Source organism: Acomys russatus, chromosome 4 (assembly GCF_903995435.1).
Source record: "Acomys russatus chromosome 4, mAcoRus1.1, whole genome shotgun sequence".
Taxonomy (NCBI): Eukaryota; Metazoa; Chordata; class Mammalia; order Rodentia; family Muridae; genus Acomys; species Acomys russatus.
This window is the reverse complement of record NC_067140.1, coordinates 49,204,705-49,231,615: the sequence shown is the minus strand read 5'-3', so window position 1 is coordinate 49,231,615 and position 26,911 is coordinate 49,204,705. Positions and strand designations below refer to the sequence as shown.

At 41.1% G+C, this 26,911-nt stretch overlaps 1 protein-coding gene across 1 annotated transcript in view; it reads left to right on the top strand.

The window, feature by feature from the left end:
• Nucleotides 1-26,911, top strand: part of Ryr3 (ryanodine receptor 3) — a 532,014-nt gene that overhangs the window by 376,447 nt on the left and 128,656 nt on the right. The window contains 6 exon segments of the mRNA XM_051144331.1: nt 5,061-5,196; nt 17,181-17,361; nt 18,308-18,416; nt 20,206-20,326; nt 22,542-22,711; nt 25,670-25,890. Coding sequence (XP_051000288.1) covers nt 5,061-5,196; nt 17,181-17,361; nt 18,308-18,416; nt 20,206-20,326; nt 22,542-22,711; nt 25,670-25,890 — 938 coding nt within the window.

Here is a 26,911-nt window from a genome sequence, read left to right as displayed (position 1 = left end):
CTACATAGTACTTAAAGCTCAGATAGGTTTTCTGAGCTGCAGATAGAGACTGACCATGGGAGGGATCCCTAAACCCTCTGGGTAGGTGAGATCCTTCCAGGGATGCATGAGGGATCTGAAGACCACTACCATTTAAAGGAATCTCTCTCTCTCTCCCTCTCTCTCTCTGTCTCTCTGTCTCTCTGTCTCTCTCTCTCTGTCTCTCTCTCTCTCTCTCTCTGTCTCTGTCTCTCTCTCTCTCTCTCTCTCTCTCTCTCTCTCTCTCTCTCTCTCTCTCTCTCTCTCTCTCACACACACACACACACACACACACACACACACACACACACACACAATCACCAGCTAAACAACTGGAATAAAAGCCAGAGAGGGATGAGGAGACCATAGGAAATATTTCTGAGAAAACGGAGGTGAAAAATTACTTTAATAATACATTTTGTTTTGTTGCTTCCCAATAGTATAAGAAAGTTCAAAGAATTTGGCTTGAGAAGGCAGGGAAAGGAGAACGGGTATGTTCTGATTAAATTATCTTGGTAGTTGGGATTGGAGGTTTAGCTCAGTGGTAGAGCACTTGCCTAGCAAGCACAAGGCCCTGGGTTCAATCCTCAGCTCCAAAAGAAAAAAGAAAAAGAAATTACCTTGGCAGCAATGCCCCATTTATTTGAAGTGCCACACAGATAGGTGGATGGTGTTGCCACTCATGAAGACCCTCTTGGCACAGCTATGGCAGAGAACTGTTGGCTGAGCTTCAGAACCATGCTCAGTCTGTAAAGTTACCCATTAATGATTTGCCCAAGTTTTGTGTTACAACCCTGCTTCAGATGCACTTAACTAATAGTGGACAGGAGCCCATCATAAAGCAGGCAGGCTACATACCTGCATCTGTGCCACTGATTTTTAACTGGACACATATACTTTGTGGTATGAGGGTATATTTACCATCAGGAGCCTCGGTAATAAATGGCCACAGATGGGGTGACTTAAACACCACAAGTTAATTTTCTCAGTTCTCCAGCCCAGAAAGCCAAGACTAAGTGCTATCAGATTTAATTTCCTTTGAGGCCGCTTTCCTTGGTTTACAGATGGCTACATTCTTGGTGTGTCCTACAGGGCCTGTCTGCTGCATAAGGTTACCCTCCCTCTCTGTATCTTTGTACAGCTATGTTTCTCCTTTTGATAAGGACACCACCCAGAAGCCCCCTTTCCACTTAGTGTCTTCTTCACAGCTCTTATGTCCAAGTAGGTGCATTCCTGTGTGCTAGCGCTTAGAGTACCAGGCATAAGTTTGGGGTGCTATGATTCAGCAGAGGGTGTCTTTGAGTCATTCATTTCATTTTGTTCTTGAGAATCTTTTGGAACACCGGGAGATATTTTTAATTGATAATATTTTAGAAGAGGACAAAAACATAAGTAAAAACATCTTAATCATTTTGTCAAATCAGTAAGAATTGCTATTGGGAGTAATTAAATCCCTGCTATACCACTAAAGTAAAGCTAAAGTCAGGAAAAGGATCTTTATTTTATTTCATTAATTTCATTAAAATTTTGGTTATAATATAAAAAAATGTGTTTGGTGGGGGTGGTGGTGTGTGTATGTGTGTGTGTGTATGTGTGTGTGTGTGTCTGTCTGTCTGTCTGTGTGTGAAAGATTATTCTTTGTTCTCTTCTGTCCCCTTCTTGCTGGTCTCTTTCCTCCTCCCAGACAGCCTCCCTATCCTGCTTTCCAGACATATATTCTATCACCTTCTCCTCTTGTTCCCTCTTCCTCTATAGCGCTTCCTTCCTTCACAGAGTCTCCACTATACCTGTGTGCCCTACACACATACGTACATGTGCACAGGCACGAGCGCGCGCACACACATACACACATGCAAATGTACATAAATATACATTTAAATCTACCTTCTGCATATGCAATAAAACATTTGTCTTTCTGAGTCTGCCATTTTTTAACTTGACATAATAATCTCCTGTTCAGTAGGAGAAGGATCTATTTACTGAGCTTGTCAAATATAACTTTATCAAACAACTGATGGCATAATAAAGTTAAAAGAAGTCAGATCTGACTTAGGGCTAACGTTTATCAGCTCTCTCAACTGCAAGAAGAGTAAATGAAATTCCCAGAGGGAAAAAAACTAGAAATTTATCTCGCTAGGTCTAAGATAAGAGGGACACCACTTATCTCCTGTACATACATACTTGTCACACATACATACACCAAGACTCAAACACTATGACACCCATTGACTGCTTCCTTAAGAGCTGTTCCCCCACTGATGTGTCTTCTAGTGATCTCTGTTCTAATGAAACAGACCTCAGCAAGCTTTATTATTCATACACCTAAATGACCAAAAGGAATGTTTTGTGAAAAGAGTTCATGAGTCTGCAGCAAGGCAGCACCATGAGCTTTGAACTCTGTACCCTGTCTTTAGACTCCATTCATCTTTTGAAAGATTGCTGTTTGGTGAGGACACTGAGCCTCCTATGGAGGATATAAGATAGGATGGGTGGGATTAAACAAGCTAGGAAAGGGGACAGGTGGGTGCTCAGGGAACTCTGTAAAGGAGGTTGAAGCTAACCTCCCTTTGCCATTGGTTTTGTTGGCTAAGTACAGGGCCACAGGTCTTATTTGCACCAACTGGGAAATTGCTCAAGTTTGGTTTGAGGGATGAACAGTGAAGGGGGCTGCTAAATTTTTCAGTGCCTCTATATTTGTCCAGACAAAAGTCAAGTCTATTAGAAGTGCATAGCACCCCCACTCAGAGGCACTGATCTTAGTGGCCAGTGAAAAGTTTTGTGCCTGTAGCCCTGAAAATTCTGCCACTTCTCTCTCCTATTGTCACCTCCTCAACATTTTAAGAGCAAAGTCAAATCTGAGATTTGAGCAGAATAGTATCTGTACTGATAAGAAAAAAACAGTGATGATGTATTTTTGCTGAGTTTTGTGTAATATTTATTCATTATTCTTTCAAACTGATAGTACTTTACAACAACAAATGTGACTCTTAAATGAAATATTAATTAAGCACCGTGTGTGTGTGTGTGTGTGTTTGTGTGTGTGTGTGTGTGTGTGTGTGTGTGTGTGTGTGTGCGTGCGTGCGCACACGCAACAACCTGGGAATTAAAATCAAGGACAGATACCATTCCTGACTTTTACAGAACAGTAGGATAGCACAGTAAAGTCTCCTCTTCTCTACAAAAACCAAGGTCAAAGGTAGAGATGCAGTAAATGTTAAGCAACAGATGGTTTGCTGGTATTTGTCCATGATCTGCTGGAAAGTAGATAAAATCTGGACTCTTGTGAGATCACAGGCTGAAATCTCACATTTTGTCTGGTAATCTAGAAGCAAAGAGACTGTTGCCAATCTGTATTTAGCTTGACTCTTTTTGGGCATCCCAACCTTAACATCTTGACTTTTGGCTTTAAATAGTTGTTGATTCAGAGCTTGAGTCAGGACCCCACCCCTGATTACACAAGTACCACTCAAAGACTTTTTATTAACCAACATAGCAAGCCTTGGTACCACAAATGTTCTCTCTCATACTTTTATATCTTTCCAAATGCTTATATGCTTACAAATTATTCAGGCCTAAAAATAAATGCATAATACATTTTCTCAAAAAGCAAGATCACATGTAACACAAGGCTACCCGCAAACCATCTGTATACTCTGACCTCCCAACTATTCGGTCTTCCCCTCCAGAGTGCCACCACAGGGCTTACAGAATTGTCAACTTCCCTTTGTGGAACTGGGGAAGCCTAGAAACTACCACTTTACTCTCACAGTCATAATCTTGTTGGTTACTTGCAAACAACTGGAGACTGCAGGTTCTTGTTCCAAATCTACTGAATTTTATACCTCAAAGAAATAGGGGGTCTGTGCTGCACCTGGACCCTTAGATTATCCCATTTCCAGAGCAAAAGGGCCTAAGATTAATCTTTAAAGACTTTAATTATTGGGTAGGGGTGAATACCTGGGCTCCCTCTAGCTTCTACAGATAAGTTTTCAGTTCCTAGAAATGCAGCTCTCGAGGCTGGAGAGGTGGCCCAGCGGTTAAGAGCACTGACTGCTCTTCCAAAGGACCCGGGTTCAATTCCCAGCACCCACATGGCAACTCACAACTGTCTGTAACTCCAAGATCTGACACCCTCACACAGGCATACATGCAGGCAAAACACCAATGCATGTACAATAAAAATAAATAAATTATTTAAAAAAAAAAAAAAAGAAAGAAATGCAGCTCTCACAGCTATCTTACAGAGAAATGTTAGCATATCTCTTGGCCTTACATGCATAGAAGTTTTCTATTTTATTTTTATAAAATGCACATAATTTACCCTCTTAGCCATTTTCAAGTGTACAGTCCAGAGTAACTGAAGCCTTTTATAATGTTATGCACCACAATCATCTCTATAGCTCCTTCCATTTCATCAAACTAAACCCTGCTCATTTAACAGTAACTCCCTGTTCCTCCCTCCTTGGAGCCCCTGAAAACTGCCATTTTTCTTTCTGTCTATATGGTTTTGACTGTCCTTGCTATCTGAGTTAAAGCCCCACAGTATTTGCTTTCCACAGCTGACATATCTCACTTAATGTGTCTGCGAGTAGCACGAGTTATATGGACCTAGTCCATGAGAAGTCTCTTCCTCTCTAAAGCTGGTCCTGTAATATCTACATGTATCATCCTTTTCTCACCCAATTATCTGTTGAGAGATACTTAAGTTGCTTGTATATTTTAGCAGTTAGGAACAATGCTGCTGTGAATTTGGATTATACAACTATCTGTCAAGACCTGATTTGTACTTTTTGTGTATAGAGCCAGGAATGAAATTTCTGGACTATATGGTAATTCTATTTTTTTTTTTAAAAAAAGAAACAACTGTCCTGCATTCCATGGTGCCTAGTTTCATTTCTTTTCACCTAGGCTAGCTCAATGGGGTCCGAATTTTCTCTATCAAAATTTATTTTTCTCTTTACTTTCTGTTTACTTGTATCTTTTAATGTAATAATCATCCTACTGAGTGTAATAGACATTCACTCTTACACTGTTCTTGGCAGGTCGTAACCTACTTGGCAGGTTGTGGCCTTCAGAGCTGCCCCATGCTTCTGGCCAAAGGATACCCTGATGTTGGCTGGAACCCAATCGAAGGGGAACGTTATCTGTCCTTCCTGAGGTTTGCTGTCTTCGTGAACAGTGAGTCCCATGTGCTCCATGCCTCTCAGACCCACGATAAATTAATGATGGCTATCTACACAGAAAGGCATTCCTTCACTTCTTTTTTGTCACTTAATATAATAGATTCTAATGGTGGTTGGCAACTGGCAAGAGAACTCCTGAGAAAGAATAGGCCAGACAAGCATCAAGGGGAGACTCTAGTGACAGATCCGGCAAGAAACTTGCTGCTGGGCGCTTGTACTTGCCTTCTCTGTGTGCCTCTTCTCTTCTCCTCTCACCTCTTCTGTTTTACAGAGCTAATGAGCATGTGCCTTTAGACTTAGTCTATGAGTGGGTGGGAGGATGGATGGACGCAGAAGTGGATCAAAAATTCAAAGAGAAGTGAATAGCTATTAAAGGTAACTCAAGCCCAAGGGGTAATTGCCATAACTGCTTTGAATATTATTGCTCTTGGTACAAATTATCTTCTGTTTGTAATGAACTCCTGTCCTACCAGCACACTCTCATCGCGCCAGAATGATGATTCAGCATTGTGTAAGACAACTGGACTACTTTCTTGAAAACCAAGATTTTGTTACAACACTAATTCACTTGGATTTGCACTGTAGCTATGTTTCTCTGTTATAACCTTAAGACCCACGCTTCTCCCCCTCTCAGCCTTTTTAAGCTGTTTTCTTCTCTCAAGGCCAGTTTTAGTGTATACTGGAATAATCTATTTCACTTCTTGTCAAAGTAATTATACTCTAGAATTAGCACAGAATTAATATATCAGAACAGAAAGGAAGGAAGGAGAGAGGAAGGGAAAACATTAAGAATTCAGGGTGTAAGGCTAGAGAAATGGCTTGGTGCTTGAGGGTACTGGGATGTGATTCTCAGCACCCACATGGTGGCTCCAATCTTGAGGTATGCAGCTTCCTCTTCTGGCCTCTTGTGGGCACCAGGCATGCATGCAGTATGGAGACATACACACAGACCAAATACCCAAGCACATAAAATAAATAACTAGTTGTTTAAGAATTGAGGACTGTCCTAATCGAACCCCTACTCTGGTCTACCCAATGGTCAGGACATTCTCCACAGTTATGTGGAGAGCAGGGACTGACTTTGACGTGAACTCTGGTGCTCCATATTTGACCATCTCCCCTTGGTGAGGAGGCCTGGTGGCACTCAAAGAAAGTATAAGCAGGCTACCAAGATGAGACTTGATAGCCTGTGACCATATAGTGGGGGAGGAGGTCCTCCTCGGTCATAGACCTAGGGGAGGGGAATAGGATGAAAGTGGGAGGGAGGGAGGAATGGGAGGATACAAGTGATGGGATAACAATTTAGTTGTAATCTGAAAAAATTAATAATTTTTTTAAGAAAAGAATTAAGGACTGGAGAGATTGCTCAGCCACAGAGAGTGCTTTTTTTTTTTTTTTTTTTTTTTTTTTTTTTTTTTTTTTTTTTTTTTTTTTTTTTTTTTTGCAGAGCCTAGAGTTCAGTTACCATAACCCACATCAGACAGCTCATGACCACCTATAACTCTAGTTCCAGAGTATTTGATACCATCTTCTGTCCCCAAAGGACATCCACATACCTGTGTTTACACACACACACGTAAAAAGAAAATACATCTTTTAAAAAATATTTTTACGTACATAGATTGAATGACAGACAAAATGGATGTAAGCAGGTTTGTTTGTTTTTTTTATCTTATCTGCCTTCATAGTCAAGATGATGGATTTTGTAAATCATTTAATGTAACCCTCAATTTGAAGGTATCTGTTGGTTATGATTCTATGTAGATTACATGAATTCCAACACTTACTTTTGCTGATTAGGTACAACCATAAAGAACTAAACTCTGGACCAAACTGTGTTATCTGTCTCTCTTACCTTCATGCTGTTTATATCTTTTTAGCCTAGTCTCTTTAGTACATCTTCATAATGCAACAAGTTCTAATAAATTGGATACACTTATTGGCTCTAATATTTATGTTATTTCTAGAAGTACTATATTTGTTTGGGGGAAAGCACACCAGCTTCTGCTTTAAAATGATTTATAATCTTTTAAAGGGGACTATGCATATACAGAGATCACTATTTTAAAAAATAAATAAATAAATGGTATAAAGGCAGGGTGGGAACACTCAATACCCTCAAGAGGATAAACTTGTCCCCTTGAGATGATCAGAGAAGACACTGTGAAGGAGACAGTGTTCAAGATGAACCTCAAGTGTCAAGTTTCTAGAAACAGATGCAGGAGAGGTTATCCAGTCAGGAGCAGCATGTACATGCCCTAGAGGCTAAGGCACACTGTTCTTAGTAAACAGTGATCTGTTGATCCAGAGGGTGGCTGTGTGAATGACAGTAGTAGATGAGGTTTGAAAGATAGATAGATGGTTGCAATAGGGAGAGCATAAGTGCCAAGCTGAAGTGTTTAGTATCAAATGTTTTGTGTAGAGAACTGGGAAACCTTTATAACAGGAGACAGAGTGACAGCTACTACTGACAGGTTCTGTGCTCAGGTTAAATTGAATTATAATGGTGAAGATAGAGATAAATGAGAGTAAATACATTTGAAAGAAATTACAAAGAAAGAATCTCTGCTGCTGCTGCTGCTGCTGCTGCTGCTGCTGCTGCTGCTGCTGGCAGTGATGATCATGAGGAAGAAGAACAGAAGGATGAGGAAGATGGATGGATGAATGTGAGTGTGTTAAGCACTAAATCACTAAGCTGAAATTCTTAGCTGAGAGATTGAAAAGGTAGAGAGGAAAGAAATCAGGATAAAAGAAAAAGAAAATGGCTTAGCATAGATCACTATAAGCTTATTTTAGGTCAAATAATACTGATTTTAGGGTGTGCAATACTCAGAGGTGTCCCTAATTTGACTATTAGGATAATAGATCAATCAGTAAATGGAAATTGCCTATATCTGCAGACCACTTGTAGCTATAATGGTTTATATTATCTCAGGGGATTTACAAAGACAGTTATCTGGAGAAATTTTTCATGTAATAGTTTTAGTTTTGAATACCTACAAGACAAAGGGTGTCTCAGTCATATTTTTATGGGAGACTTTAGGATTGAAAAATGGAACATCTGGAGTTGAAAATCAGCTCTATATTTCACTGGCTATGTAAATTTAAACAAGTTAATGAAACCTTCCAACCCCAGTCTTTTTAATATATAAAGCCTTTTTAATATATAATTAAAATGTATTTATTAAATTTTAATATATTAATAATAGCATATATATGAGTTATTTTAAGGTATAGATGAGATAAGCCAGAGAAAACTTGATTAGCTTTCCATGGTATATGATATGAATGTTCATGGTCTGTGCTGGTGAATGTTAGTTGATGGTGATGGATGGTGTGGATGATGAAGCTGTTCATACTGAGTGATAGTCTTGATGGTAGTGAAGGATGGGTGAAGCAGGTCTCTGTAGGTGACAGTGAGTGATGGAGGAGGATTAGAAAATATATAGCGTTCGTTGTGGGTGACAATAAATAATGGTAGAAGATACAGGAGATCCACGTTGGGTGGTGGTGGTAAATGATGATGGTGAATGGTAGAGAAGTTTAAGGTAAGTGATGCTGAATAGTGATGGCTGATGATTTTTGGGTGATGGAATATTCATAATAGATAATATTAAGTAATAGTCAAGATGGTAGGTGATGATAGAGGTGTTCAGGGCAGGTGACATTGGGAATAATGACAGCAGATAATATATATTGGGATGAGCATGATAGACTTAGTGAATTATTATCACAGTGATGGCAGATATATGGGCAATGTCCTGATAATAGATGATGATATACGTGATAGCAGGTAACAGGGGTGTTTAAGTTAGGTTATGTCTAGTGATAATAGGGATTCTTTTAACTAATGGTAATAGTGATGCTAGAATATTATAGTTGGCATAGTGGTCATTACAGGCTGTGGAAACAATAAAGGTTGGGATGATAGACATGGTTAAAAATAGTAATGAATAATAGTAGGGATGGTAATAGATGGGAAGAATGATAAAAAAAAAGTACTAGTTATTGAACATTTAACACATGCTAGATTATTCAATATATTTTTATAAACATTCGCTATTAGATTATACAGTAATTCAATGTTATAATATCTTGGTCTATTCAGTCAGTTACAACAAAATACCATTAACTGGTTAAGTTATAAGCAAAATAGATTTCTGTCTCAAAGACTTTAAAATGGGCAGCCCAGGGTCAGAGCACCATCAGACTAATTTGATAGTGAGGTTTACTGATTACTAAATAGCATGGCTGAAGTAGCAAGGTTCTCGGGAACCTCAGTTATAAAGATGTTAGTCCTATTCATAAAGACCACATTGATGAGCTAATGATTCCCAGAGGTCCCATCTTAAACACTATTACACTGAAGGTTGGGATTCAGGTTATAAGTTTGGCATAATACATGCATTTGGACCATAGCTGTAGCTAAAGTTGTCTTCATGATCTTAAAAATAAGTCCTGGAATCTTAAAGAGATTAAATGCTTTGCCTCAAAGTCACATCAGTAGAAGGACATGAAAACACAGTGTGAATCAGCATAGTCTAGAGGCTAGCTCCTTGATAAGCCAAGAAAAATGGTATTTTCTTCTTTGAGTTTATCAAAAACTATAGCATGGACATATGTGTCAGATTCTAGTACTCAGGAGGCTGAGGCAGGAGGATTTCAAGTATGAGGCCACTCTGAGTGACACAGTCTCTTGAGATGAGGATAATGGGAAGAAAGGAAGGAGAAGAGGAAGAATAATAATGATATTAATTAACGGTACTTTAAAAACACACTAAAGCCAGAGTGAAAAGCTTTTTTTTTATTAATTTATTCTTGTTACATCTCAATGTTTATCCCATCCCTTGTATCCTCCCATTAATCCCTCCTCCTCCCCCAATTTTCCCATTATTCCCCTCCCCTATGACTGTTCCTAAGGGGGATTACCTCCCCCTGTATATGCTCATAGGGTATCAAGTCTCTTCTTGGCAACCTGCTGTCCTTCCTCTGAGTGCCACCAGGTCTCCCCCTCCAGGGGACATGGTCGTCAAATGTGAGGCACCAGAGTATGTGAGAAAGTCATACCCCACTCTCCACTCAACTGTGGAGAATGTTCTGACCGTTGGCTAGATCTGAGTAGGGGCTTAAAGTTTACCGCCTGTATTGTCCTTGGCTGGTGCCTTGGTTTGAGCGGGACCCCTGGGCCCAAATCTGCCTATCATCATGTTCTACTTGTAGGTTTCTAGGACCCTCTAGATCCTTCTACTTTGCTATTCTCCCATGCTTCTCTCATTTAGAGTCCCAATAGGATGTCCTCCCCTCTGTCCCAGTTTCCTGGTAAGTGAAGGCTTTCGTGGGACATGTGAAAAGCTTTTTGATATCAAAACAATACAATTGAATTTAAAACTCTAATATTATTTTAATGGCATATCTTAATGTTTTATATAACCTTCATAAATAAGACTTCAATATAAAAGAATTTTTTTAAAAGATCATTTTCTCTACTGTATTTACTGTATTTTTATTATCTTACTTAAAAGCTTTGGGTTGGGAGAGAGGAAGCGTCTATGTACCTGAAAATAGCCAACTCTGTAGCCAGACACATGACATAACTGTTTGTCTATGACTAATCACTTCCTAATGTAGGTATTAGTAGGGAAAGACCTAATTCGCGCCCACAAGAGGGGAAGACATTCTGTGCTTTTTGTTCCAGCCACCACTTCATCAGGTTATAAGCATGCTTGTGAGAAGTACAGTTATTCCCTAGGCCTTGGAAGCTGCTGCCCCAGGCTGATACACTAGCAGCAGTCCTAATGTTCGTTATCCATCACGTGACATATGAAGACTATGTGAGGGGCTGTAAGAAGTAATGAACTGTGTTCTAGAAGTTGTGTGTCTTTCAACTCAAAGCACAAAACAGCATGGTTTCAATTAGAATTGTTGGGAAGGTGTCTGGAATCCTTGTTAAAGGTTTTGTAACCCACCACACCTACACATGTGGTGGGATACCTAAGTGTGCCTATGCCAGGGGAGGTGATGTTTGTTGGAATTTGATAAAGTCAATATAGGAGTGATTAGAGAAGAAGACAGTGTTAAACAGTACCTTGGAGAAAGAGACAGTTGTATTTCTTTTAATTTCTTATTGTTTGAGATAATATAATTATATCATGTCTACCTTAAAAGTTGTAAAGAGAGGTCATGCTGATAGATGCTGCAAGTTCTTAGGATGCATTCACCTATTGGTCTCAAGAGTACAAAATGGCATCTTAGCTTTATAGGTCATACAAGGTATAGGTGCTTGAGTGTTATCTTGTGTACTACTGTCCATGCATTTGTGGATATGGGGAGGGTTTATTAACTTTTCTTGTGACCAATACTAAAGACCAGGTGCAGCCAGGACAAAAATAAATATGTGGCTTTTGTTCTGAAATTTATAATATAATTAGAGAGACCCAACAAACTCTCAAAAGTGTCACCAGCAGTAAAGAACTGTTGTAAAAGGGAAAATGTAAACAATGTCATTATGTACCCAGGAAACACTACCAACCAGGATGGTAGGAGACTGAATGATACAAAGAATGCTTGAGATTGGTTAATGGAGCTTTCATACTCACCCTTTCTTACTGATTAAAAGTTATGTGTGAGCTCTCCAAAGCCAGTGCCACCACAGTCATTTCCCTCAGTACCTCGTGGAGACTCTATGCCTGAGAAGGGGAAGGAAATCAATTGAGACAACCACAAGAATTGTATAAATGCCACACATCTAAAGGTTGCATATGTAATTATAATCCCAAACCCACTGTTCCCGCCAAGAATTCTCCATCTGCTTAACTTCAAGCATGTTTTTCAGATACACAGACCAAACCTTGGGCAGCTGCATTTCTCCTCATTCACATCCCCTACCTATCTTTGAAATCTGTTGATTTCATGTCTAAAGCAATTTTGAAGGCAACGCGTTTCTCACCTTTCTACTGGCCACATGCTATCTCAGGCTGTTTTCTTCTTCTGCCCAGACTACTTCATTGACATCGAATCCAAACCCTAGGGCTCTACTACACTGTATAGTTTTATGTCAACTCGACACAAGCTAAAGTTATCTGAAAGGAGGGCCCAGCCCATTGTGGTTGGTGCTATCCCTGGGTTGATGGTCCTGAGTGCTATAAGAAAGCAGGCTGAGCAAGCCATAAGGAGCAAGCCAGTGAGCAGTGCCCCTCCACAGCTTCTGCATCAGCTCCTGCTTCTTGGTTTCTGTACTGTTGGAGTTCTTTTCCTGACTTTCTTCAATGATGAACAGTGATATGAAAGTGTAAGCCAAATAAACCCTTCCCTTCTCAACTTGCTTTTTGGTCATGGTGTTTTGACATAACAACAGAAACCCTAACTAAGACATCTACTCTCCTATATCTGCCTGCAGACAAATGTATATTTATTGTCATGAGATAATAATCATTGATTCATTGTATATGTGCAAGACAACTGGGGAGTGCTCATGTCAATCAATGAGTCTGATAGGATAGTTCTATTCCACGGAGCTCATTCTGGGATCCAGGCTCCACCATCTTTTTTTAAATTTTATTTTATTAATTTATTCTTATTACATCTCAATGGTTATCCCATCCCTTGTATCCTCCCATTCCTCCCTCCCTCCCATTTTCCCCTTACTCCCCTCCCCTATGACTGTGACTGAGGGGGACTTCCTCCCCCTTTATATGCTCATAGGGTATCAAGTCTCTTCTTGGTAGCCTGCTATCCTTCCTCTGAATGCCACCAGGTCTCTCCATCCAGGGGACGTGGTCAAATATGAGGCACCAGAGGACTTCCACCATCTTTTTTAATACTAGTCCATTTTTTCTAGATCAGTGGCGAGAAGGTAGGCTCAGTGAAAGCTTGAATTAATGAAAAATCAGCTAACCCGTTATGGTTTGCTCTTGTTTTATGACAGTATTTTACATACATATCCCTAACTTCTCCCTCTCAGACCAGAAGGAGGAGTAATGTCTTCAGTCCCTGTGATGATTTGGCTTTGTACATGGCTCCTGGAACTAGATCAAAAATGGCATCTACTGAGAAACATGTGTGGGGACTTGGTTAGCACCCTACCTTGTGATATCTATATGGGTATTTCTAGACTCTTGATGAACCCCTTGTTCTCTCTTACTCCTAGGGGATCTCTCTCTCTTTTCCCTTGGACTAGTTGAAATCGGAGAATATGTACAACTAAGACTCTTCTGTTTAGAAGCTGCCAATGGTCTGATAATGCAGTGAGAGCCAGGGTTTCCCCCTAAAACATTTCAAGCCTTTCCCTTGAGTGATCTATAAATTTATTCAAGAACTCTTAGCTGGATAGTGGTAGCAGATGCCTTTAATTCCAACACTCAATGGAAGGGTGGTGGCATAGAGGCAGGTAGATCTCTGTGAGTTGGACTCCATCCTGGTCTACCAAGCTATTGCTAGGACAGCCAGGCTACACAGAAAAAGCCTGTCTTAAAAAAGCAAGAACAAACAAACAAACAACTCTTTTGTACATGAAGGTATAGCTCGGGGTAGAACTTGCCTGGGTTCAGTTTTCAGCATCAAAAAATTAATAAACAATAACTATTTTGATTGCTTATTATTTGTCAAACATTAACAAAACCCTGAGCACATAGGATTAGGTAATTAGAGATAGCACTCTGTCCTTACAAAATTGCAGTTTAGTGAGAAAAGCAGATACAGGAATGGTTCAGAGTGTTTGAGAAGATGAGATTTCTGGACCTCACCTGCTTTAAGCTACTTCTGAAGAATTCCATTGAATTCCCTAAGTCAAGAGTTTATGATAAGAGAATAGGAAGAGAGACCACACCACAGTCAAACCGACTTCATAGCAGAACTTCAGTTAGAACACAGGTTGACGATTAGTGAGTCTATTAATTGTCCCTGAAGTCTGACACCTTTGCCAATGTGAAATGGAGAGAGTCATTCATACTTTCATCCAACTGCTCAGACAAATTGGAAAGGAAGTTGCAGCATTATTGATGCTGAGTTGAAAGCCTTTGAAGGAAGGCACTGTGGCCATCCACACTCTTGTTAATCTCATTTCTTATTTTCAGAAACTCAAGCAAAGCTATTGCAGTATACCCTTGAGCAAAAGCGGTTTACCTCAAAATGTTCTTTCTCCCTTGACAAGTACCCTGAAGGTCAACATTCAGTAAACTTGGTTGGCAGTCAGGCTCACAGAGCTACAGGCAATCAGAAAGAGATCTTTCACACTCTTCCATCCCACTGCTCCATGAAGCCTTTCCAAATGCTTCCCCTTGGTCCCTTGTCCAATCCGCCACAGTGACTGGATTCTGGTGTCTTCCTCTTGCACTCTATGTTTGCATCGCCCACAGTGTCTAAATTGAAACAAGTACAGAATGGCTTCCCAGGTCAGTTCTCAGAGTCAATCTACTTAGCTAAGTTCTTAGAATGTGAGGTTTGTATTAAAAGGGGCTAATTGGGCAAATGATCTTAGATTTAATCTCAATACACAACTCGGATTTCTCCATCTGTTTCTGGTGCTTCTGTAGCCTATAACTCTATGGTGCTAATTGCCATGGGATGAGCTCAACTGACTTCAGCATGCTGATTTAAACATGTGCTGACCCACAAGCATCTCCAGTGTAAGGTAAAAACATCAGAGTGCGGTCTTTGAGTCAGCCTCACTCATAAGGTTGGGTGTTTTTTCTCCAATTCTGACTCTTAGCATTTCAAAGGACATGTGTATGTATTACCTGCTAAGAATTACAGGGTAGAAATATTTGAAAGTAGTGACACATAATACACCTATGTCAAAGAGTATTTCCTTTTGAATGTGTTATTCCTTCTGGTACTTATACTAAAATATTCCCCTGTGATTGAATTGTTACCAGGCTATATCAAGAATATAAGGTAGAAATGGCATGCTATTCTTTTAAAAATATATTTATATCTTGGAATTTCATACATGCACACAGTATGTTTTGATCAAATTATTCCTCAACTCTCTCCCACGAACTCTACTCATAGCACCACCAATTTTCCCTACGTATCACAAATATTCCTCTTTTAGGCCTTGGAGCCTAACTAGTGCTGCCAGTATGTGCATCGATTACAGTTTTTTTGGCTGCTGTGTATTGGGTGAGACTTGAAAGGAAGTTGTTTGTTTTCGAGAAAGGGTCTCGATCTGTGTTCCAGGCTGGCCTTGAACATGCCGTTCTCCTGACTCGGCCTCCTAGTCCTAGGATCATGTACATATGCTTCTATGCCTAGCTCCTATGACAAATATCTTCACAAATTCTCTAAACTCTCCATGACGGAATGAGCTATGTGACAATTGGTGAACAATGATGAGCTGTTTAAAGTCAGTCTCATGGAAAATTCTGGATCAAGTGAGCATAATTCTAAAACTGCCTTACAGTCCCACAAGTGCTCCCATCCTCATATGCCCTCATTGTAGCACTTTTAGGTGGAAACAGAGATGAATCCCAGGGCTGTGAACAAGCTAGGCAAGTGTTCTACCCCTGAGTTATGTGGCCAGTCTTAATTATTCCAAATAATTTTTCATAAAACAAAATTTAAACTGCCCCAGGTAGTTTTTTTTTAATGTCTAAAAATTATTTTGGATTCCTCCCTCCAAAATGCAAAACCTAAATCTTATTCCTTTAAGTATGAGCTAGGTTTAATGAGTCACTTTTAATGGATAAAATACTACATGGAGTGCTACAAGAACCCCACCTTCTGCCCTATTCTCTTAATCTGTGGGAAGCTAGTGGCCATGTCATGAGGACATGTAAGCATCCCTGAGAGAGGTCAGGAAACCAGGCCTGAATCTACTGTCCAACAAGCAATTGCAGCATCATGCCAACAACCATATAGTGAACCTAGCTAGAAGCTGATGCCTCAGCTGCAGACAAATCATCAGAAGACTAGAGCCCAAACCAACTCTGAGACAATAGGTTCACATGCATCCCAAGCCAGGACCATCTAGCTTACATTCCCAAAGTCCAGACCTATGGAAACAGTCAGATGGGTAGTTATTATGTTAGACTGTGCCCATGTCAGGAATATCTTCAGAATGGTTAAAAGCTCCATAGCCATCCAAATGCTCACTCTCCTACAGTTCACCACCCATGAGCTACTTACTGGATTTGAAGAAATGTGTTTTTCTTTAGGCTTCATGTAATACACATTTTTTTTTGAAAAAAATTCATTTGAATCTAGCTCAGGAATCATATTCTCGTGCACAAATTAGTATTTCACCTAACAAGCTGTAACACTGCTTTGGAATGCAAACCACGTCGCTGAAACTCAACAGCTTGCCCTTCCTAAATGGTCCTTTTCCTTTGTCACTGTTCCACTCATCCTTTGGCTCCTCCAAATAGAAATGCGAAGAGAGCATAGAGTGCTTTGAATTGTCCCTTTCCTCAGAGCTATTATTAGAAAAATGCATCCAGCAGAATCTTCTCTGTCTTGATCAATGACTTCAGATATAACCAAGGCTGCTCTACAAATCCAGGTGGTTCTGGGACACGTTTTTCACTCCATGAGACTCATCAGATGAAGAGCTACCATTTCCCCAGACCAGCTGAGGCCTGCTAGCTTGAATTAATTTCTTGGCATTCAAGAAAAGAAACCACGTGTTAACTCCTCCCACCCTTAGCAAGATATAAAGCTCTTTTGTCCACAAGTCACTTGTAAATGAACTTGTAGCAGCAGATTGAGTGGTATATGTGCCTTCTGAGGGCTTCAACATGGTAGGGTCATCACAGAGGTAAAAATCCTGATCTGAAGATCAAGATTCCATCCCATAATAGTCAGTTCTGTAAGAAATCGATCTGGCCTCATTTATCGGAGGTCACCTTTCTTTCATCAATAGTTCCTCATCATATTAATGGGTCACAAAGCAAATGAAACACTGCTCTCCCAGCTCATTGGCTACAAATAACTTCCAGGTTGTCCTTTTCAGCGGGAAGGACACCAGGTCTCTCTCTTCCTCAGGTGAAAGTGTGGAGGAAAATGCCAGTGTTGTGGTCAAGCTGCTCATCCGACGTCCCGAGTGCTTTGGCCCAGCTCTGAGGGGTGAAGGAGGAAACGGACTGTTGGCGGCCATGCAAGGTGCTATTAAGATCTCAGAGAACCCTGCACTCGACCTCCCCACCCAGGGTTACAAGACGGAAGTGTAAGTGAATTACTCCAGGGTGTGTGCAGATGGTGAGCTGCCAAATACTGTCAGTCAGTGAATCGCAAGGGTAGGATCAGTAGCTTCGCCTGGTAGAAAGAGCACAGATGTTTTATGGTGGTTAAAACACTTAAAATCACTTTGTCAGGCCCATTATTGTTTTGACTTGCCCAGAGAGCTCAGGGATTAGCATTGGCTGCTTTCTCTTCTTTAGACCACTCAGCACAGCTGGCAAAGCACTGAGGCGGCAAAGCCTTCTGGTTTCCACAGCTCTTGCCTACAGCATTGCCTCAGGAGGACTGCTTGGGAGACTGTTTGGAGTTCTTGCAGATGGTTGTGGAACTTAAAGGTTCAGAGTTTAGTTGGTAGAGTGTCTGACTGCCTTGTTACTTGCCCCCTCCTGTGTCCAGTAGCCATTTACCTTTATTTGTCTAGTTTATATGCCATAGTCTAGAGAGTGTATATAACCCAACAGAGTTGATTCTCCAGAGAGTTGGCTTTTCCCCCTTTGTTATCAGTCCTGATAGATGACTTAGTACACGAGAGAGAACTCAAATATATTTGTCCCAACTTTCTTATATAAGATGAGCGAATACTAAGACCCAATGTAATATAGCTTGTTGGCTTCATAACCGGGAAGTTACCATAGCCCTCCTGCCTCCTTGACGAACTGTATTTCCATGTACTTTCAAGGAAGATGGGGGAATGAACAATGGACAGTATCTAAACTCATGTTTTGGTTGTCATGGGATCCTAGGGCTACTGTGGAAAGTTGTTTGGGTCCTTTGAGCTTAATGATTAAGACCACCTCATCAGCTCCTGAAGGGAGAAGCTGTGAGGGAAAGCTTCTTGAACCAGAGTGGAGTGTGTTTAACTAAGTAGTATCTACCTAATAGCAAGCAGGTCAGCCTCTCACACCTTCCCCACGGTGATTCTTTCTCTGCAGCACAGAAGATGAGGAAGAGGAAGAAGAGATTGTGCACATGGGCAATGCAATTATGTCATTTTATTCAGCTCTAATAGATCTATTGGGCCGCTGTGCTCCTGAGATGCACGTAAGTGACAGAACTTAACTGACAGCAGGTTTGAGGAGCCTGAGTGGCAAGTGCCAAAGAAGCTCTGAATGCAGTTTCTTCATCTCTATCTGGCATTTACTAATAAACTTCACTCTGGGTTCCTACACCAAAGTAGTTTCCTCAGTGGGCCACTTTCTAAAGAAGGAAACGTGTGTTTGTGTGTGTGTGTGTGTGTGTGTGTGTGTGTGTGTGTGTGTGTGTGTGTGTGTGTGTCTGCTTGGTACTAACTGGGTATGATCTCTGTATATTTTGTTTTAAAAGCCTTCTGAAATGAGACTACCTTATGCCTCCGCTTGGCCAAAATGTGACTAACTTAATGTTTGGTCATGCCATTGTAAACAGCCTCATAAGTGCCATAGAGGACACTGTGAGGGAAACCCTGTCTTGATGACGATAGCTTTGGGCTCTTGGAAAACAATATTTTACAGGCACACACACAAAGATGGTTCTATCTGATGTGATGTTTTTCTTAGACCTCTAAGTTTGATCTTAAAAGGGTCCATTTTCTTCCCCTTTTCACCTCTGCTGGTGGGATATTTGACATAATTTCATACAAAGCCTCACCCTGGAATTGAGAGGAAAGAGTTGCTCCTCTTGCCTGGGAGTTGGAGGCTGATCAGAATTACTAGGATCACAGTTTCCTCTGTGATGTACCAGCCCTACCACACCAGCCTGTCTTTACACTTCAACTCCTTCAAGGGAGGAAAGGAACTCAGAAGGAAGCCAGTGAACAGCAGGGTGTCCTACAACTTAGGAGGAGAAATGTCAGGCCCCTTTTGTTCATACTCTAGTTCCTTTTATGACTTTGTATCACTTCCGGAAGCAAGCTACATAGCTGGCGGGTTCTCAACAAAGACAGCATGTGAGAGCTAACTCACAAGAGCTTGCCTAAGGAAGAAATCAATACCTTCCCTTCTGGCTGCCACCTCCCTACTATAATGTATTGCACACACACACACACACACACACACACACACACACACACACATGCACACCTTCTCAGAACCCCCCATTGTCCCCTTCTCCTTCTGAAGAGAGAAAGGGGTAAGCTGCACCATCCCTGGCATCCCATGGGAAAGGGAGGAGGCAGGCAGAGTAGGTGCATGGGCTCCTCTTTCTCTGGGGTCACTGAGTCCCATCTCTCAGAATGCATCAGCCCATCTGGGATAGATGGTCCTGAGTTCCAGGGTAGTTACTTTTCAGCAGAAGGCCCACTGCCCACTCTTGGGAGACCCCTTGTGCAGGAAGATGAACAGTATACTTGTGTTGTGTACCTGCTGCTTGGCCAGTTGATCCATGTGATGGACCAACCTATTCCCCTTAGAATGACTCCAAAGAAACATTCAAATTATCTCTGAGAACCTCCATGCTTTTCTTGCTCACCCCCACATTCTTTAAGCTCAGAAGAAATTGAACTTTGTAAGTCATTTTCTCATCTGCTACAATTCTAAAATCTGGTATTGTGGACACATTGTCAGCACTTCTAAGGTGCCTGCAAGGGCTCCCTGCTGAGACTTGATACCTTACCAGCTGAGGGTTTAGCCGCAGTACAGAATGAATGTGACTGCCTTCAACAGACTTACTCCCTCAGGCACCCTCCTTGTAGTAAATCAAAAGGTAGTTTCTCTTTTCCTGTAGCCACAAGTAGCAATCAGGAGGACTCCGAAATAGTCCCCTGCTGAAAGGACTGTTCTCCTGGCATCAGTTATGAGGTTCAGGTGGCCAGTGTGGGGGGCTTCATCTCTCTAATCTCTTTCCTGTGTGACAGCTCATCCAAACAGGCAAAGGGGAAGCCATCCGGATCCGGTCTATCCTGCGCTCCCTGGTCCCCACAGAAGACCTTGTTGGGATCATCAGCATTCCCCTGAAACTGCCCTCCCTAAACAAAGGTAGGGATGCAGCTTTGGCCTGAGCCTGCCCTAGTTCTTGTCTGCCCAGCAGCAGGACTCTGCTTCTGCAAAGAGTCCACTGCCAGATCACAGTAGAGGCCACCTCAGGCAAACAACTTGCTCCTTTCCTAGTGACGAATCTTCTGTAGACTTTCCCTGACTCCTTGATTATCCTCGTGTCAAGATAGCGAAGTCTTTGGTCCTCAGGTAGAGAAACACCTCACTATTCTGGGACCAGAGACCATTCTAACCTTCCAAAGGATGATAAAACGAGCCGGTGTCAGCCTTTACCATGCCTTGACTTCTTCCTAGCCAGTGTCCCCTGGAAGAGTGAAACAGCCAGGCTATCTTCTCAATGGACCTGAAAGGCCTCACCCTGCCCCCCAGGATAATAAGCTATCCCCAGTGCTGCTTGTGGGATGTGATAACAATCATCCCCAAAGCATTTTGATTCTCTGAGTCACTTTATCTGGTCTTCGGGCACATGCAGGATTTGAAAAGATAACAGGAGTCTCTGGCTGTTGCAGTGTTGCACCCTTCAAAGTAGATGTTAATATACCTACATAATATTGGCCCACAGACAAACAAATATAGAAATTGTTGTAGGAAATGCATTTTAGAAAATGCTCTAGTATATGTACCACTTTTATAACTTCATAAAGCACAGTGAGTTAATAGTGTGTCTGAGAAAAACGGGATAAAGAAAATAGACCTCCTAAGGAGACCAGCTGAGCATCTCACTACACCGTAGATGATAGAAATGCTGAGGTTCTGAGCTGGTGCATAGTAGTAGGCGCTACTCCATTCAAGAATGCGTGGCCCAGATTTTCTGTACACGTTTCTGTCTGTCTGTCTGTCTGTCTGTCTGTCTGTCTGTCTGTTCTTTTTTCATTCCCTTGCATCCCCAATCAGGTAAGGACCTCAACATCCAGGTTATGGTGAACCATATATTCCAGTCTCTTATAAATCTTAAATATTAGTTTGCCCACAATTTCATATATTTATAAAAGATATAGTTTCTGTATTACATGTTGTCAATGTGCTTTCATGGTCTTCTCAACAAATCCTTGATTAAGTAAATATACTCAATGTTGGTTGACTGACCCAAAAGAAAAAAGAAAAAAAAAAAAAAGAAAATAGATGCTAAACTTCATGTTTCCCAATGACGCGATGTTTTCTTTTAGCACAAAACACTTGCTGAATACCACATAAATAATACTCATCAAAGCACCAGGGCTGTGGAAGAGGCCAAGGCAGCCTCAGACACTCAGCTCTTGATCTTCGTTGTGCTGAGGATGAGAAGGCTGCATGGTGCCCTTCGCTCTTAGCAGCCCACACCAACTTCTTGGCAGAAGGAAGCCCTTGAGCCCTGTGCCTCATGGGATGCCTTAGAAATCCTGTTCCAGTCCAGCATGTACATATGCTAGGACTCCTCTTGGTCATTTGTGGTTTCTCTTTTTAGTTTTTGGTGCAAGACAAGAAAGAGCTGTTTTCTGTCCTCCCTAAAAATTATTTTTATTCTCCAAGTCAAGCAGGTTTATTTTTTCTGTGGATTCTTCACTTTGTCCTTGAGCCAGGTATTTTTTTTTTCATTCAAATAAGACTAAACCAATCTAGTGACTTGATCTAAGTATTACCTGAAGCAGACAACTAGAGGAGTGCTTGCTATTTTGCACTGTTGATATGATGACTACTCACGTGATATATTGTTAAATTTAATCTACTTTCTTAACATTTTGCCACTCACATCCCTACATCAGCCATGAAAAGATCAATAGCTCAAGCTTAATTTCCTAGAATTTTCCCCTTTTTTAGACAAGAATTCTCACTGGAACTTTATGTTCCCAATATGGTATCATAGAACATTGGAAAGAAAAGGCATAAGGCATACCATTGTGTTATATTTTCAATATATAAATTACTGCTGATACAAATAAGTGATTATAATTTATAGAAAAATTAAAAAGTATTAAACTATGATGGTGACCTTTTAAAATATAACCTACTTCACTGTAAATTTAAACTTTTAACAACAAATATATTTAATAACCAACTCATAAAAGCTTGACTGTTGCTTCTCCCATCCTAGTTTAATCTGCTTTCTACTTAGGTCTTATTTCTAAACTTCCTGTTTCCTGTCTCAACAAGCTGCAGACAAACTCTATGCTTCGTTTTTGAACTGCTTGAAGAGAAAATGATGTGTTCTGTTTTACAGATGGGTCAGTCAGCGAGCCAGACATGGCAGCCAACTTCTGCCCTGACCACAAGGCACCAATGGTGCTGTTCTTGGATCGTGTTTATGGTGTTAAAGATCAAACCTTTCTTCTTCATTTGCTGGAAGTTGGGTTTTTACCTGACTTACGAGCTTCTGCCTCTCTAGATACAGTAAGTAGCTAAAATATAGGGTATGGAGGGGAATTCCCCACCACCCAGGGTTAAATTAGTCACACTGGACATAGAACAAATATCTTCTGCCTTCTTGGTGTCATAGTTTAATGGCCTGCTTGTGAGTGAGAAAAACTGAGGGACCCAAAACTGGAAGATCTTAATGTTTTGGACCAAAACCTTATATGCAAGTAAATTTGACCTTAATTTTCCGTTCAGTCTCTTCAATTGAAGTTTCTCAAACCTTGGGGCTGTATTTTTTTTTAAGAAAATGGGACAGGGAACCAGACTATAGTGTTCATGATAGAATGTTTTCATAGCCTCCCTACAACCCATCAGATACCAATAGCAATTTTTCTATTATCTAACTCCTGCTTAGACCAATTATGGATATCACCAAAGGTCTTCCAGGAGACAAAAAAAAAAATCACACTTTTATGAGAATATGGTTCTGCAGCTTACAGAAAAGGCTAGCTGGAGGCACTTCAGACTAGAAATACTCTTCCCATCCTCATTTGTCTTGTCTCATGCACAGACCACCGAGAAAGATAGTCTGTAGCCAGAGGTGTGGCAGAGGTCAGTACAAGAGACCAAGGGCAAAGACACAGTTGGAAATCAAAGCTGGGATTTAAAATAATAATAATAATAATAATAATAATAATAATAATAATAATAATAATAATAATAATAATAATAATAATCCAGCATTCATAGGCATCAAGTCAAGAAGTATCTGATAAAATAAGAGATGCCATATGTCATATCTGTGTCCTGGGGCAAGTGGAAAGTGGGCACACAACAAAGCTAGATCAGCTTAATTCCAAAAACCATAAGAAACAAAACAAAACAAACAAACAAACAAAACCTGTCTTAATTGTAGGTTTGTTTGCAGTTAGGCATCTCACGAGCGCCATCTGGTGTTCTATAGCAAGAAGTGCAAACTCTGGGGTGAGGTGTCTGCTGGCCGACTGAAAATGAGTAGCAATCTCTATAGATGAAAGAGTCTGAGCCGTGAGATATTTTCTTTTTCTTATCTTCACCATACTCCACCTACCACTTCTTTTGTTTGGAGATTTTCTATAAATCCTTAGTTTTTTAAAATAACTTTTAAATTTTCTGGACTTCAAGTTTCCTGATTAAAGGTTTTTATTAGTTCAAACAGCAAATCCTATTCCATCATCTGGTATTTGATCACATGCCAGAGCACCATCTGCCTCCCGCTCAAAAAAAGAGAAAAAATAAGCATTTTATGTTCAGTTCCTCATCTGAGACTTTTCAAGGCACAGGAATCAAAGCCTTGCCTTCCTCATTTTAGCAACTCTGTCCCTGAAAGAGATAAATGTAAAAGACGGGCTTTTTTTTTTTTTTTTTTCTGGCATGGTCACCAATGCCTCCAGAAGAGAAACTTCTGATAATTAAGACCAAACACCCAGAAATGTAAAGGGTTCGAAGAAAATAGTTTTTCAAATCATACGTTGTAGGAAATGTTCATTCAGATATAATAGCTGTGATAATTGTAGGAAATGATGACATTTTATCTCTCTGGGTCTCGAGGCTTCTTTTGAGGCCTTCAGTTCTCAACAATGACGCGAGTTATGCTTTGGCTATATTTAGTGTCACTGAATGGGTCTTCCTTCAGCTTGTCCATCTAAGTTTACAAAGGGGAGTATTGTGAGCAAAGATCATTACCAGAGCTTTAGCAAAGGCCCTAGATTTCTGTTTTATAGATTTCTTTTTATATTTTTCATGCAGCATCAGGTTCCCTTGAGTGCATCATTTATCCAGTTGGGAACTGTTCACAGTACTTATAAATTAACTATGGGCATCAGAGATGCACTTTCTCTTTATAAAGCTGATGAATTTGAGGGATGTTGTGGTATACAACCATTCATTAACCTTGAACCACAAGAGGCTAATATGTAAGAGCTCTTTAAGGTGACAAGTGAGAGCTAAGTCCAGAATGCAACAGCCTGGAAGCTGGACATTCAAATATCGCTGGTTTGGGCTGCCCATCAACTGAACTTCCTGAGAGTTTCAAATTCTTTGAGATCACTCAACATCCAGCCATCTTCAGATGTTTGCTTTGTTTCTGGGCATGGGGACTAATCTTCCCCGCTCCCCCCCCCCCACACACACACACACTGTAATGAGACAGAGAGTTGAGTGGGGGAGGGAATCCCTATGGGCTTTGGCTTTACAGCCAGCAGGGAAATGATCCAGGTGAGGGAAAAGAGAAACTCAGCTCAACCCAATTTAGGTATCCAGTGCTGGGCCAGGACTCCAAGAGTCTGAGCTCAGCTTGTTTGCTTTTGTAACATTCGAGCACAGCACAACTTGGGGCAGAGGAGATATATAGATGACAATTAACTCAGCCCGACACAAAGCTTAAGACATGTTCACATTGACGCTCTTTACAAAGTGCATGTGGCTCTGTCCCTAAGACAGGTTAATGTTGACTTAGAAACCATGCTCAACACTGGGGTCTAGGGATGGGAACTGAGGTACATGTAATGCCTGTGGAACTCAGGGTTTGGCCTGGCCCTAAAATAACATAGAAGTCACTTAGGATGTTTCAAAGTACAATGGCATCTTTCACGAGGATGAGTTTTATGCCTAAAGGCAATGCTCGAGATTGCCCAAGATTTAATGGGAAAGGGTCTGGGATAAGTAAAACAATTTCTTGGAGATATGGGCTGAGTCTGGCTCATCAGACAAGGAAGACTCACCAGATTATAAACTACATCCGTTCCCAGCATTGAGGAGGAGGACATCTTCTTCCTTTGAAGGATGCCTGTGAGTTTAACCAGTGCTTATCTGCGAGCACAATGATTTTGCCCTCTACAGATAGGCTGTGAGTATAGCCATGTGTAAGATTCCCTGGTCTTGCATGGAGCTCCATGCACCAGGTGAACCATCTGTTTTCTGAGAGGCTAACTAGTGCTTTCACCCCCTTCTCAGGTGTCCCTCAGCACCACAGAGGCTGCGCTGGCGCTGAACAGGTACCTATGTTCGGCGGTGCTCCCACTCCTTACTAGATGCGCCCCTCTCTTTTCTGGGACAGAGCACAGCACTTCTCTGATTGATTCTACACTGCAGACAATATACAGGCTTTCCAAAGGACGGTCCCTCACCAAGGCACAGAGGGACACCATCGAAGAATGTCTGCTTGCCATTTGCAAGTAAGTGTGCCCTCCTGTGTTCTTGACTTGTGCCTAAGTAATCATATCTAATGCATTTATGTGTGACACAGTAGACAATTGTATAACACAACAGTGCATTGTGAAACTGGCTATAAAGTCTGAGAAAACTACAAGGCCTTTGTCATATACCCAGCCTTCCCACAACCATTCCTCTTAGAATGTGCTTGTTCCCTGTGTTGGTCACATAATCTTCCTTGGAGTCAGCTCTCATTATAAGAAAGGAGAGGGTACAGCTCAGGGTTTACCCATTGGGGTGAAAAACCAGGAAAATAAATGTCTTTTATGTCTGAAGTATTTCTACAATGAACTAATTGTCTAGTTCTGGAACGAGACCCAGAAAGATTTCTCTACCGTCTAAAAGAGAGAACTTTTACACAGTCTCTGTATGTGAATCAAAACAGTCCACCTCCAAGTTTCCAAAACTTGAGCAAAAGAATCTAGTCACAGTGGGAAATAAAGACAATAGCTTTTGCCAATGTGAGCAGACAGCAAAGGCAACAGAGAAGTTCAGGGATCTGCATCCAAGTCTGGAAGGACAAAGGATGAGGTCCTTTTCCGTAACTGGTATTGCCCCATGGTCTAGGGTCACAATCTGTGCTTTAAGCCACTGCTTTTCCTCCTAGGCTGTGTATTAGAGCCACTTGTGAGATCCTCCCTAAACATCCAAGTTCCCAGTCCCAGGATTCTAGCATTGAGGCTCCTTGAGTAATTGACTCTAGTAGTAACGTGCATCTGTGAAATGACCAACGGGCCCCTAGGGTAGGGACTAGCGAGGTTCTCCTGACTCTCGTGAATGGCATGTGTCCCCGCCACATGCATTAGAGGACCCATGATAGCTAGGAGAAAATTTATCAGAAGTCTCCATCATTCATACATCAACTAAAAGGCAATCTCAGACATGTTATAAAGTGACATTAGCCTCTCTGTAATGGTGGCACAAACGCTAAGTGGTGTAGGGCAGCCAGGAGTCTCAGATGGGAATACAAAACATCCACTTGGT